This window comes from Gopherus flavomarginatus, chromosome 10, assembly GCF_025201925.1.
Source record: "Gopherus flavomarginatus isolate rGopFla2 chromosome 10, rGopFla2.mat.asm, whole genome shotgun sequence".
Taxonomy (NCBI): Eukaryota; Metazoa; Chordata; order Testudines; family Testudinidae; genus Gopherus; species Gopherus flavomarginatus.
The window spans coordinates 10,123,470-10,138,567 of record NC_066626.1 but is presented as its reverse complement, the minus strand read 5'-3'; the positions used below and the strand labels follow the sequence as shown (position 1 = coordinate 10,138,567).

Genomic DNA, 15,098 nt, shown 5'->3' with positions numbered 1-15,098 from the left:
ATGACAGTTATTGTAGTTGATGCTTCGATAAGGAATTCCAAAACTGACAGAAAATAAAGTCCACCAATGTGGAAGTGGCTCACTTTTTAAAAGAGCAACCTACAATTGTTTTTTCTTTTACAGATTCTAGTACAGTTAGAGGCAACAAACACTTCGGAAAACCACAAAGATCTAATCACAAAGATGACATTGCATCAGGAAGAACTTAAGTCTGAATTAGCCTGTGTGAAAAAGGAATTAGAATTAAGTGAAGAACAGACTGGTAAAATACTGGAGGACATAAAGGTATGTTGGAATAGTAATAGGGTGAAAGGGACTGAGAGCTAATTTGGCACATTCTTCATCAATGCCCATTTTCTCCAATTGTTAATATTGAAGTGGTTTCAAAGAGAATCTTTGAGTCCTGGTTATTAAAGCAAAGGTTTCAGATAGAAATAAGATCCAAATGTCAGTGTTGGAAATGAGATCTGTAGAATCTCAGATCATAAAGGCTGAAGTACTGTTCAGATGTCCACAAGTTGTCTGTATTCTTCATGTTAATACTTTTTGTATATTATTTTATATATCCTTTAGTACTTAATTATTCATAATTGTAGTATTTTTAGAAGCTACTATTATAAATATAGAAGGCTAGAAAGATGATGGGTCAGAATCAGTGTGACTCTAGAAGATTCAGTTCTTCTTCGAGTGCCTGCTCATATCCATTCCAATTAGGTGTGCGCGCGCCGCGTGCACATTCGTCGGAGACTTTTTACCCTAGCAACACTCGGTGGGCCGGCAGGTCGCCCCCTGGAGTGGCGCCGGTATGGCGCCTGATATATACCCCTGCTGGCCCGCCCGCTCCTCAGTTCCTTCTTACCGCCCATGTCGGTCGTTGAAACAGTGGAGCACAGCTTAGCTGTTCTCCACCTCCCTAGCGATTCACTCTCTTGTATAGTATTGTGTGTATAGTTCTTTTACTGTAGTTCTAGTTAGTATTTAAAGTTATTTTTTATAGTTGTGTATATAGTTAAAGAGGATCAGAGGCTCGCCCCTTCTCCTCCCCCGGTACCGGGGCCCATACCCGGTTCACTGGGTTTCAAGCCTTGTGCGGCCTGTCATCGGCCGATGCCCGCAGGAGATCTGCACAACTCCTGTCTGACGTGCCTAGGCGAATCCCACCTTGTGGACAAGTGCCGGATCTGCAAGGCGTTCAAGCCCCGGACAAAGAGGGAACGGGACATTCGCCTAAAACAGCTTTTGATGGAGGCAGCTTTGACTCCTCCATCATCGGCACCGACTCCGGCATCGGGACCAAGCATCTCTTCCGCACCGGACCGCCCGGCACTGATAAAGGCTCCATCCACTCCCCCACCCTTCACCGGCCCAACACTCCAGCCGGCACCGCTCCCTTTTCCCGAGGAGCAAGAAGCACAAGGCTCCTGCCGCAACTACAGCTACACCGCAGTCGGAGCGTACTTCCAAGACGGACCGCCCGGCACCATCATCTGCTGCGGAACCACTTATCTCCGCACTGTTGATTCCAGCTTCACAGGAGCCGTTGAGTCCGGTGCCTACCAGCTCCCCAGCACGCACTGTGGTTGAGCTTGTCGTGCCCTCCACGCCGGAGACCTTCTCTGCGTCGCGCGACCTTATCGCTCTGACAGAGCCCGAATTGCCCCAACCCCCGGCACCGCCGGTGCAGGTTATTCAGTCGCTGGGCAAGCCCACCATGGTGTGACCACATTCACCGGGCACCACTGAACACCGTTGGTCCCGCTCCAGATCCCGAGATCACTCTCGGCCTCGTCATCGCTCAAGATCCCAGCGCCGCTCGCAGTCCTGGTACCGTTCTCCACGGAACCGATCGTACTCGTGGCACCACTCGAGATCCCGGTCGCCGTCGTGGTACTCTCTGCACCGGTCCAGATCGTGGCACCAACGTACTTACCGCAGCCGATCCCGGCACGACGATATAAGGCACTGATCGTCCTCCCGGCACCGTGCTGTTAGCAGGTCCCGGTCCCGGTCCTGGTCCCGCTCCAGATACCGCCACGGTTCCTGGTACCGCTCACCGGTACCACGTAGAGACGAGCTCTATAGGCGCAGAGACCTGGCCCAGTCAACATCAGCTCCTCCGTGGCCATCGTGTCACCCGTCCGCCTCCTCACACGCGGACAGCGCCTCCTACGAGGGTTCAGATGCACAGGCCCATCCAGACCATGGACCACCTCAGTGATCCTTTTGGAAGCCTTGGGCCTATCACCAAGCCCAAAGCGAGCCTATGGGCCCAGCACGCTCCAGCCACTTGGAGCACCGTGCACCAGAGGCCACAGTCAGCCGGCCTCCCCACTCTGGTATGGAGGAAGACCCTGTGCATCCCCTGGTGCAGCATGACGTTCCAGAAATGGAGGTCCCCCAGGACGAGGCTTCAGTGCAAGAACCACTCCTCCCTGGGTTATCATCCTCCTCTTCCCCGTATGAGGCGGTAGCGGGCACATCATAATCGGGGCCCCCGCCAATTGATCTCCGAGCGCTTCAGGACCTTCTGTGGCGTGTTGCCCAGAATATAAATCTTCCCGTAGAAGAAGTTCCTGAAGTGGAGGACCCAGTGGTTAGCATATTATCCGCGGAAGCACCGACCAGGGTGGCCCTCCCCTTCACCAAATCGATCCAAGCCAAGGCAGACACCATTTGGCAGTCCCCGGCTTCCATCCAACCCACAGCCAGGGGAGTGGAACGAAAGTACATGGTGCCCTCCAAGGGGTATGAGTACCTCTACGTGCACCCCGTCCCCTGCTCGTTGGTGGTACAATCAGTCAACGAACGAGAGCGCCACGGCCAGCAAGCTCCCGCGCCAAAATCTAGGGAGGCCAGGCGCATGGATTTGCTGGGCCGGAAAATCTACTCTGTGGGAGGCCTTCAACTCCGTGTGGCGAACCAACAGGCCCTCTTAAGCCGATACAGCTATAACACCTGGGAAGCTGTCGGCAAATTTACCGAGTTGGTTCCCCAGGACTCACGTCAGGAGTTTTCAGCTCTCCTAGAGGAGGGGAAGAGGGTCGCCAGAACCACACTGCAAGCCTCCCTAGATGCTGCCGATTTGGCAGCCAGAACGCTTGCATCTGGCATAGTCATGCGTCGCATATCTTGGTTACAAGCGTCCGGCCTACCGTCTGAGCTACAATATATCATCCAAGACTTGCCAGGTCTATTCTCACAAAAGACAGATCCCAGACTACAGAGTCTGAAGGACAACTGGGTTATCATGCGTTCGCTGGGAATGCATACACCCCATACTCAGAGACTGTCCTTCTGCTCACAACCTCAGCGCCTTTACCCCCCACCTCGACCAAGACAGGATCTTGCCCGACGACGAGGCCGCACGACCCGCAGACGTCAGTCTGGACCTCAAGGGGGCAACAATTCCGGTCCCACCAAACCACCGCAGGGACCTAAAGCAAACTTTTGAGGGTGCGCCCGAGAGCAGTGTACCAATTCCCTCCCTGGATCCTCTTCATTTTTACAAGTATCAGAGGGTAGCCGTGTTAGTCTGGATCTGTAAAAGCAGCAAAGAATCCTGTGGCACCTTATAGACTAACAGACGTTTTGGAGCATGAGCTTTCGTGGGTGAATACCCACTTCCTCAGATGCATGTAATGGAAATATCCAGGGGCAGGTATATATATGTGTGCTAGCAAGCAAGCTAGAGATAACGAGGTCAGTTCAATCAGGGAGGATGAGGCCCTGTTCTAGCAGTTGAGGTGTGAAAACCAAGAGAGGAGAAACTGGTTCTGTAATTGGCAAGCCATTCACAGTCTTTGTTCAATCCTGAGCTGATGGTGTCAAATTTGCAGATGAACTGAAGCTCAGCAGTTTCTCTTTGAAGTCTGGTCCTGAAGTTTTTTTGCTGCAGGATGGCCACCTTAAGGTCTGCTATAGTGTGGCCAGGGAGGTTGAAGTGCTCTCCTACAGGTTTTTGTATATTGCCATTCCTAATGTCTGATTTGTGTCCATTTATCCTTTTCCGTAGAGACTGTCCAGTTTGGCCGATGTACATAGCAGAGGGGCATTGCTGGCATATGATGGCGTATATTACATTGGTGGATGTGCAGGTGAATGAACCAGTGATGGTGTGGCTGATCTGGTTAGGTCCTGTGATGGTGTCGCTGGTGTAGATATGTGGGCAGAGTTGGCATCGAGGTTTGTTGCATGGATCGGTTCCTGAGCTAGAGTTATTATGGTGTGGTGTGCAGTTACTGGTGAGAATATGTTTCAGGTTGGCAGGTTGTCTGTGGGCAAGGATTGGCCTGCCACCCAAGGCCTGTGAAAGTGTGGGATCATTGTCCAGGATGGGTTGTAGATCCTTGATGATGCATTGGAGGGGTTTTAGCTGGGGGCTGTATGTGATGGCCAGTGGAGTCCTGTTGGTTTCTCTCTTGGGTTTGTGTTGCAGTAGGAGGCTTCTGGGTACACGTCTGGCTCTGTTGATCTGTTTCCTTATTTCCTCGTGCGGGTATTGTAGTTTTGAGAATGCTTGGTGGAGTTTTTGTAGGTGTTGGTCTCTGTCTGAGGGGTCAGAGCAGATGCGGTTGTACCTCAGTGCTTGGCTGTAGACAATGGATCGTGTGATGTGCCCGGGGTGGAAGCTGGAGGCATGAAGGTAGGCATAGCAGTCGGTGGGTTTTCGATATAGGGTGGTGTTAATGTGACCATCACTTATTTGCACCGTGGTGTCAAGAAAGTGGACCTCCCGTGTAGATTGGTCCAGGCTGAGGATGATGGTGGGGTGGAAGCTGTTGAAATCATGGTGGAATTTTTCCAGAGTCTCCTTCCCATGGGTCCAGATGATGAAGATGTCATCAATGTAGCGTAGATAGAGAAGGGGTGTGAGTGGACGAGAGCTGAGGAAGCGTTGTTCCAGGTCGGCCATGAAGATATTGGCATATTGTGGGGCCATGCGGGTGCCCATAGCCAGTGCCACTGATCTGGAGATATATATTGTCATCAAATTTGAAATAGTTGTGTGTAAGTATAAAGGCACAGAGCTCAGCAGCCAGTTGTGCTGTGGCATCATCAGGGATAGTGTTCCTGACAGCTTGTATTCCATCTGTGTGTGGGATGTTTGTGTAGAGAGCCTCTACATCCATGGTGGCTAGGATGGTGTTTTCTGGGAGGTCACCGATGCATTGTAGTTTCCTCAGGAAATCAGTGGTGTCACGGAGATAGCTGTGAGTGCTAGTGGCATAGGGTCTGAGTAGAGAGTCCATATACCCAGACAGTCCTTCAGTGAGAGTGCCAATGCCCGAGATGATGGGGCGTCCAGGATTTCCGGGTTTGTGGATCTTGGGTAGTAGATAGAATAACCCTGGTCGGGGCTCTAGGGGTATGTTGATTTCTTCTAGTGTTAGTGTAGGGAGTGTCCTGAGTAGATGCTGTAGTTTCCTAGTGTATTCCTCAGTGGGATCCGAGGGAAGTGGCCTGTAGAATTTGGTATTGGAGAGTTGTCTGGCTGCCTCCTTTTGATAGTCAGACCTGTTCATGATGACAACGGCACCTCCTTTATCAGCCTCTTTGATGCTAATGTCAGGGTGGTTTCTGAGGCTGTGGATGGCATTGCGTTCTGCACGACTTAGGTTGTGAGGCAAGCGATGTTGTTGTTCCACGATTTCTGCCTGTGCACGCCGGCGGAAGCATTCAATGTATAGGTCCAGGCTGTCATTTCGACCCTCAGGAGGAGTCCATGTGGAGTTCTTTTTCTTGTGCTGTTGGTGGGAGGGCACCCGTGTATCAGTGCACTGTTCAGTGTTGTCCTGGAAGTATTCTTTGAGTCGGAGACGGCGAAAGTAGGCTTCCAGATCGCCACAGAACTGTATCATATTGGTGGGGGTGGCAGGGCAGAAAGAGAGTCCCCGAGATAGGACAGACTTTTCTTCTGGGCTGAGTGTGTGGTTGGATAGATTGACGATATTGCTGGGTGGGTTAGGGGTACCACTGTTGTGGCCCCATGTGGCAGGTAGGAGTTTAGACAGCTTACAGTCCTTTTTCCTTTGAAGAGAGGTGAAGTGAGTAATGTAGATCTCCTGTCTTATTCTAGTGAAGTCCGTTTGTATAGAAGTTTGGTTATTAATGAGAGTCTCCAGCCGCCTCTCCCTGTTTTACAGCCGCCTCTCCCTGTTCCTCCCGGCGTGGTCCCAGCTGACCTCGGATCGTTGGGTCCTACGCACGGTGGAGCTTGGATACCGTCTTCAGTTTATTTCTCCCCGCCGCCCCAGTCCCTCTCCTCGTCCCTCTTCAGGGACCCCTCTCATGAGCAACTTATCATCCAGGAGGTTTGCAAGCTCCTATTCATCGGAGCTATAGAGGAGGTGCCAGAGGAGTTAAGGGGCTAGGGGTTTTATTCCCGGTATTTCTTAATTCCCAAGTCAAAAGGGTGCCTCCGGCCCATCCTGGACCTGCGAGGACTGAACAAATTCATCCAAAAGTTGAAGTTCTGCATGGTATCCTTAGGAACCATCATTCCTTCCCTGGATCCCGGAGATTGGTACGCCGCTCTCGACATGAAGGACGCATATTTCCACATTGCAATTTATCCCCCGCACAGGAGGTATCTGCTCTTTGTGGTAAAGCAGGGTCACTACCAGTTTACTGTCCTTCCCTTTGGTCTTTCCTCGGCCTCTCGGGTCTTCATCAAGTGTATGGTGGTCGTCGCTGCTTCCCTGCCCCGTCATCGAATACACGTCTTCCCTTACCTCGACGACTGGCTTATCCGAGGGACTTCGGAGGCGCAGGTGCTCGGCCATGTCGCCATCATCAGGGAGCTGTTTGTGAGTCTAGGCTTGATCATCAACTTGGACAAGTCCACTCTGGTGCTTATGCAGAGGATAGAATTTATCGGGGTAATGCTGGACTCCAACCTTGCAACAGCCAGTTTACCCCTGCACCGGTTCCAAGCCATAGTCTCCCTTGTCGAAAGTCTGCAAAGCTTTCCAACCACTTCTCTTATACTTGCCTTGCTCTCCTGGGGCACATGGCTGCATGCACCTTCGTCACGAGGCATGCAAGACTGCGCATGCGCCCTCTGCAAACCTGGCTCGCGTTGGTCTGTTGGCCAGGCAGGGACGCCATAGACACAATCCTGACGATTCTGCCGGATGTTCTAGGCTCCCTCGACTGGTGGAAGACGTCATCCCGAGTGTGTGCGGGCCTGCCGTTTCATTCTCCCCAGCCCTCTGCATCCCTAACAACGGATGTGTCCTCGCTGGGCTGGGGTGCCCACCTAGGGCTCCTGCACACCCAAGGCCTCTGGTCACCACGGGAACTGACGCTCCACATCAATGTGCGAGAGCTGAGAGCAGTCCGACTGGCATGCCAAGCGTTTACGCGCCATCTACACGGCCATTGTGTTGCGGTGTTCACGGACAACACAACGGCTATGTATTACATCAACAAGCAGGGCGCGACCCGGTCCTCCCCTCTGTGTCAGGAAGCAATACGCCTGTGGGACTTTTGTATAGCCCACTCCATACATCTAGTGGCCTCCTTTCTCCCGTGGGTACGGAACACCCTTGCGGATCACCTGAGCAGATCCTTCCTATCCCACGAATGGTCCATCCGTCCGGACGTTCTCCATTCGATTTTCTGGAGGTGGGGCTTTCCCCACATAGACCTGTTTGCATCCAGAATGAACAGGAAATGCCAGGTGTTCTGCTTTCTACAGGGTCGCTCCCCGGGCTCCCTGTCAGACGTGTTCCTGATCCCGTGGACGGGCCGCCTCTGTTACGCCTTTCCACCCTTCCCTCTTGTCCACCGAGTCCTGCTCAAACTCTGAAGGGACAGAGCTCGCCTCATCCTGATTGCTCCGGCGTGGCCGAGGCATCACTGATACACCATGCTGCTCGACCTGTCCCTGGCAGACCCAATTCTCCTGCCGCTTTGGCCGGACCTGATCACACAAGACTTCGGCAGGATGCACCATCCGGACCTGCAGTCCGTTCATCTGACTGCATGGCCCCTATCTGGTTAAACCAGTTGGAGTTGTGCTGTTCCGCCGCAGTACACCAGGTGTTGCTGGATAGCAGGAAGCCCTCCACACGCTTGACATACCTTGCAAAATGGAAGCGCTTCTGCCACTGGTGTAACCAGCACGGCCATTCTCCGCATTCTGCATTAGTCCCCACTATCCTGGGCTACGTGTGATCTCTCAAACAACAGAGATTGGCGATCTCCTCTCTACGAGTACATCTGGTGGCTATATCCACCTTCCATCTGGGCGAAGCTGGCAGTTCCGTTTTTTCTCACCCTATAGTTTCAAGATTCCTCAAGGGCTTGGAGCGACTATACCCACAGGTCAAACGGTCTACCCGTACCTGGGACCTGAACCTTGCCTTAACCAGGCTCTTGGGGCCCCCTTTCGAGCCTTTGGCCACATGCTTGCTGCTGTACCTGTCCTGGAAAGTAGCTTTCCTAGTTGCTATCACCTTGGCTAGACGAGTCTCGGAGCTTCGTGCACTGACTGTGGATCCTCCATATACTGTGTTCCATAAGGACACGGTACAGCTGCGACCGCACCCGGCATTCCTCCCTAAAGTCGTCTCCGCCTTTCATGTTAACCAGGACATCTTCCTGCCAGTCTTTTGTCCAAAGCCGCATTCATCACGACGAGAGCAACAGCTCCATACCTTGGATGTCCGAAGGGCTCTCGCCTTCTACATCGAGAGGACCAAGCCCTTCCGACGCTCACCTCAGCTATTTGTGGCGATGGCAGAACGTATGAAGGGCATGGAAATCTCCTCACAGCGTATTGCATCTTGGGTTACATCGTGTATTCGGGCTTGCTATGACTTGGCTCATACTCAGTCGGGCCATGTCACTGCCCATTCTACCCGCGCTCAAGCCTCATCTGCCGCGTTCCTGGCCCATGTTCCCATACAGGACATCTGCCGTGCGGCCACCTGGTCTTCCATCCATACGTTTGCATCGCACTACACGTTGGCCCAACAGTCTAGAGACGATGCCACCTTCGGCTCAGCGATCTTACGTTCCGCAACGTCTCGCTCCGACCCCACCGCCTAGGTAAGGCTTGGGAATCACCTAATTGGAATGGATATGAGCAAGCACTCGAAGAAGAAAAGACTGTTCTTCTTCGAGTGATTGCTCACATCCATTCCAGTTAGGTGTGCGCGCCGCGCGTGCACGTTCGTCGGAAACTTTTTACCCTAGCAACTCCAGTGGGCCGGCAGGTCGCCCCCTGGAGTGGCGCCGCCATGGCGCCCAATATATATCCCTGCCGGCCCACCCGCTCCTCAGTTCCTTCTTACCGCCGTGTCGGTCGTTGGAACTGTGGAGCGCGGCATAGCTGTCCTCCACGTCCCTAGCTCTCCTTGTTATCTATCGTTTATCTCTAGCACTATTGTAGTTGTTAATTAGATTGTTAAGTGTAGATAGTAGTAGTTAAGTTAAGTAGTTTGTAAATAGTTCTTCGCCGGGGGCTTAGCCCTTCCCGGCACCCGGCACCAGGCTCATGCCTGGTTCGCCGGGCTTCAAGCAGTGTGCGGCCTGCAAGAAGCCCATGCCCACCAGCGATCCCCACGACGCGTGCCTGAAGTGCCTGGGGGAATCGCACAGATCCGACAAGTGCCGCATCTGCAAGGCTTTTAAGCCAAGGACTAAGAAGGAGAGGGATCAAAGGCTCCGGACTCTCCTTATGGAGGCGGCACTTGACCCGGCGGCTTCGCAGGCCGTGATCTCGGCGCCGGCACCGGATCGCACCGGCACCGAGAAGACTCCCCGGCACCGACCTTCTCCGGCACCGGGGACAGAGCCTAGGCCGTCGAAGTCTATTACTCCGGCCAGGCAGACCCGACTGGAGCGCCCGGCCTCAACATCGGCCGCGGCGCCGCCGGCACCGTCGACTCCGGGCCCGGCGGGTCCGTCGAGTCCGGTGCCGCCAAGCTCCCCCATGACATCTGGGGTTGAGATAGTGGTGCCATCCACACCAGAGACCTTCGCCTCGGCACGGGACCTCATAGCCATGACTGAGCCCACTCAGCGGCCACCCCCGGTACCGCCGGTGCGGGTCGTGTCCAGAGGAAAACCTATGATGTCGGCACCGTCCCGGGACTCACGTTCTCGATCCAGGTCCCGACGTCACGGTCGCTCCAGATCCCGGCGCCGCTCGCAGTCCCGGCACCGCTCCCCTCAGCGGTACCGGTCGCACTCGCGGCACCGGTCGACATCACGACGATCGCGGTCGGACTCCAGCCGCAGATACCGGCACCGCGCTTCCAGGAGCCGATCCAGACTTTATTCGCCGCACCGGTCGACCTCCCGGCGCCGAGCTGGTGGCAGGTCCCGGTCCCGGTCGACCTCCCGGCACCGAGCTGGTGGCAGGTCCCGATCCCGGCACCGAAGCGGCGCCCGGTACCGGTCCAGATCCCGGCACCGTGACAGAACCCGGTCCCGGTCCCGGCACCGATATGACTCCCGGCACCGGTCCCCGGCACCGAGACGATCGTCCGTGCCGGCCCGCGCGGACCCTTACCATCCAGGGTCCGCCCCGCCATGGCCCTCCAGACAGCCGTCCGTATCCTCGCTGATGGACAGTGGGTACGCGCTGGGCACCGACCGGCAGGCGGCGCTGTTCAGCGATCCGCCACAGCAGGACCAAGGCCCGCAGCAATGGGGATTCTGGACACCCTGGGCATATCATCAGGCCCAGGGCCCCCAACAGCTCCCTGCTAGGCCGGCGACTGCGGAGCGCAGGGCACCTGAAGCCTCGTTGTCTCGCCCCCCTCCCTCCCCGGATGGGGAGGAAGGGTCCAAGCATCAAGACTCCGCTTTGGCTCCTGAGGCAGAGGCGAGGGCCGAAGGAGACCCGCCGTTAGACACTCTCTTGCCGGGGGACTCCTCATCCTCCTCCCCTGATGAAGCGGTGGCTGGGACCTCCTCCAACAGCCCCCCCCCGCTGGACCTCAGGGCGCACCAGGACCTCCTCAGGCGAGTAGCTCGAAATCTGAGTCTGCAAGCCGAGGAGGTCTCGGAGATAGAGGATCCAATTGTGACCATCCTCTCGGCAGACGCTCCCACCAGAGTCGCCCTGCCGTTCGTACGAACCATCCAGGCCAACGCCAACACCATCTGGCAGTCTCCGGCCTCCATTCCTCCCACTGCGAAGGGCGTAGAGAGGAAGTACATGGCTCCTTCTAAGGGCTACGAGTACCTCCACGTGCACCCGACCCCGTGTTCCCTGGTGGTCCAATCAGTCAACGATAAAGAGCGTCACGGCCAGGAGGCTCCAGCCCCCAAATCCAGGGAGGCCAGGCGGATGGATCTCCTCGGCCGTAAAGTGTACTCGGCTGGGGCGCTGCAGCTCAGGGTCTCCAACCAGCAGGCCCTGCTGAGCAGATACGCCTTCAACTCCTGGGTGGCAGCAGATAAATTCAAGGAGCTGCTGCCACAAGATGCTCGTCAGGAGTTTACGGCCATTTTGGAGGAAGGCAAGAAGGTCGCACGCACGTCCTTGCAAGCCTCTTTGGACGCTGCGGACTCGGCTGCCCGTACCCTCGCGTCGGGTGTAACAATGCGTCGCCTCTCCTGGCTGCAGGTTTCTGGCCTTCCGCCGGAGCTCCAGCACACTATACAGGACCTTCCTTTCGAAGGCCAAGGCTTATTCTCGGACAAGACAGACCCCAGACTCAAGAGTCTGAAAGACAACCGAGTCATCATGCGGTCACTTGGGATGCACACACCAGTGACGCAACGCAGACCCTTCCGGCCGCAGCAACAACAACAACAGCGCAGGCCGTATTCCCAGTTCCGCCAGCGGCAGGACCTTAACAGGCGCCGCGGCAGGAACGGAAGGCGCAGGCACTCGGGGAACCAAGGGGGGCAGAACCAAGGCTCCTCTAAGCCCCCGCCTGGACCTAAGCCTTCATTTTGAAGGTGCGCCCGAGGGCGCAGTAACAGTTTCCCCAATGGATCCTTCCCCCCCGTTTTCCAACCGCCTTTCGTTTTTCCTCCCGGCGTGGTCCCTAATAACATCAGACCGCTGGGTCTTACGCACAGTGCAGACGGGATACCGCCTGCAGTTTGTATCATTTCCTCCTTCCCGCCCCCCTTCCTCGTCCCTCTTCAGGGACCCCTCTCACGAGCAATTCCTTCGGCAGGAGGTGCAGACGCTCCTCGGCAAAGGAGCTATAGAGGCGGTGCCGGAGAACGAGAAAGGCAAGGGGTTTTATTCCCGCTACTTTCTGATCCCCAAGGCCAAGGGGGGCCTCAGGCCTATCCTCGACCTGCGAGAGCTCAACAAGTACCTGGTGAAGTTGAAGTTCCGCATGGTATCCTTGGGGACCATTATCCCATCCTTGGATCCGGGAGACTGGTACGCCGCCCTCGACATGCAGGACGCGTATTTTCACATTGCTATCTGGCCACGTCACAGACGTTTCCTTCGCTTCGTTGTGGGGTCTCTTCATTACCAATTTGCAGTCCTCCCATTTGGCTTGTCCACGGCCCCGAGGGTGTTTACGAAGTGCATGGCAGTTGTTGTGGCGCAGCTCCGGCGCAGTCGTATCCACATGTTTCCGTATCTGGACGATTGGTTGATTCGGGGCACGTCGGAACAACAAGTCTGCAGCCATGTCCGCGTGATCACCGACATGTTCGCCACTCTGGGCATCTTGGTGAACACAGACAAGTCCACCCTGGTTCCCACACAAAGGGTGGAATTCATCGGGGCCGTCCTGGACGCCACTGTGGGCAGGGCCTTGCTGCCCTTGCAGCGGTTCCAGGCCTTGTCGGCGATCGTGCATCGGCTGCGGACAGCCCCCTTAACGTCAGTGAGGATATGTCTAACCCTGTTAGGCCACATGGCGGCTTGTACTTTTGTGACCAATTACGCTCGGCTCCGCATGAGGCCCCTCCAGTTGTGGCTCATCAGTCATTACAGGCCGACAAGACAGCCGCTAGATATGTTAATCACAATCCCCCAGAGGGTCCTAGATTCTCTCGGCTGGTGGCTAGACCAGTCAGTGTTGTGTGCGGGTCTCCCCTTCCACCCATCTCAGCCCTCGGTGTCCCTAACAACGGATGCCTCAGATCTCGGCTGGGGGGCCCACGTAGGGACCCTGAGGACGCAGGGCCTGTGGTCCCAGGAGGAGGTGGGGCTACACATCAACATGCGGGAGTTGAGAGCGGTCCGTCTTGCTTGTCAAACGTTCTGTCATCAGCTTCAGGGTCGCTGTGTCGCGGTGTTCACCGACAACACGACGACCATGTATTATATCAACAAGCAGGGCGGCACCAGATCCTCCTCCCTGTGCCACGAGGCGATACGACTCTGGGACTTTTGTGTAGCCCACTCCATTCACCTCATGGCTTCCTTCCTCCCCGGAGTACGGAACACGCTGGCGGATCGATTGAGCAGATCCTTCCTGTCACACGAGTGGTCCCTTCGCCCAGACGTCGCCCTCTCCATCTTCCGGAGGTGGGGTTATCCCCGGGTGGACCTCTTCGCGTCCAAGGGGAACAGGAAGTGCCAAGCGTTCTGCTCCTTTCAGGGCAGGGAGCCCGGGTCGATAGCGGATGCCTTCCTCATCCAGTGGTCGACCCACCTGTACTATGCGTTTCCCCCATTCCCTTTGGTCCACAGGGTCCTTCTGAAGGTACGCAGGGACAGGGCTCACGTGATCATGGTAGCCCCGGCATGGCCCAGACAGCACTGGTACCCCATGCTGCTGGACCTGACTATAGCCGACCCAGTTCCCCTGCCCCTTCATCCGGACCTGATTACCCAGGAGCACGGGACCCTCTGTCACCCGGACCTGCAGTCGCTGCACCTAGCAGCGTGGCTCCTGCGTGGCTGACTGGCTCTGAGCTGCGCTGTTCCTCGCCGGTGAGGGAGGTGCTCTTGGGCAGCAGGAAGCCGTCCACAAGAGCGACATATTTGGCCAAATGGAAGCGCTTCTCCTGTTGGTGCGTGGAGAGAAATCTCCGCCCTATGGAAGTTTCGGTAGCCGATATCTTGGACTACATTTGGTCCCTTAAAGGGCAAGGTCTGGCCATATCGTCGTTGCGAGTCCACCTAGCAGCTATCTCCACCTTTCATCCGGGTGCGGATGGTCGCTCTGTTTTTTCTCACCCGACGGTGTCTAGATTCCTCAAGGGGTTGGAACGTTTATACCCTAACGTCCGTCTCCCTGCTCCAACCTGGGATCTTAACCTGGTGTTGTCCCGGCTCATGGGGCCCCCCTTTGAGCCATTAGCCACTTGCTCCCTGCTTTACCTCTCTTGGAAGACGGCCTTTCTAGTAGCTATCACCTCAGCTAGACGGGTGTCGGAACTCCGGGCTCTTGTGGTAGACCCCCCATATACGGTCTTCCACAAGGACAAGGTGCAGCTGAGACCACACCCTGCTTTTCTCCCCAAAGTGGTCTCAGCCTTCCACGTTAACCAAGAGATATTCCTTCCGGTTTTTTTCCCGAAACCTCACTCCTCAGGCAGGGAGCAGCAGCTCCACTCGCTTGATGTCCGTAGGGCTCTCGCGTTCTACGTGGAGAGGACCAAGCCCTTCCGCAAATCCCCCCAGCTTTTCGTGGCAGTAGCGGACCGCATGAAAGGGCTTCCTATCTCCTCCCAGAGGTTATCCTCTTGGGTAACGTCCTGCATCAGGACCTGCTATGACTTGGCCCATGTCCCTACGGGCCGTGTGACTGCGCATTCTACCAGGGCGCAGGCGTCGTCGCTGGCTTTCCTCGCCCGTGTGCCCATCCAGGAAATCTGTCGGGCAGCGACCTGGTCATCGGTCCACACCTTTGCTTCCCACTACGCCCTGGTCCAGCAGTCTAGAGAGGACGCGGCCTTCGGATCTGCAGTGCTCCATGCCGCGACTTCTCACTCCGACCCCACCGCCTAGGTATGGCTTGGGATTCACCTAACTGGAATGGATGTGAGCAATCACTCGAAGAAGAAAAGACGGTTACTCACCTTTGTAACTGTTGTTCTTCGAGATGTGTTGCTCACATCCATTCCACACCCGCCCTCCTTCCCCACTGTCGGAGTCGCCGGCAAGAAGGAACCGAGGAGCGGGTGGGCCGGCAGGGATATATATTGGGCGCCAT

At 55.7% G+C, this 15,098-nt stretch overlaps 1 protein-coding gene across 5 annotated transcripts in view; it reads left to right on the top strand.

Moving 5' to 3' along the window:
• PCNT (pericentrin) overlaps positions 1-15,098 on the top strand; it is a 218,297-nt gene that overhangs the window by 140,390 nt on the left and 62,809 nt on the right. For all 5 annotated transcript variants that reach the window (XM_050916458.1, XM_050916455.1, XM_050916457.1 and 2 more), the window contains one exon: positions 124-285. In XM_050916458.1, coding sequence (XP_050772415.1) covers positions 124-285 — 162 coding nt within the window. The remainder of the gene's footprint in view (positions 1-123; positions 286-15,098) is intronic.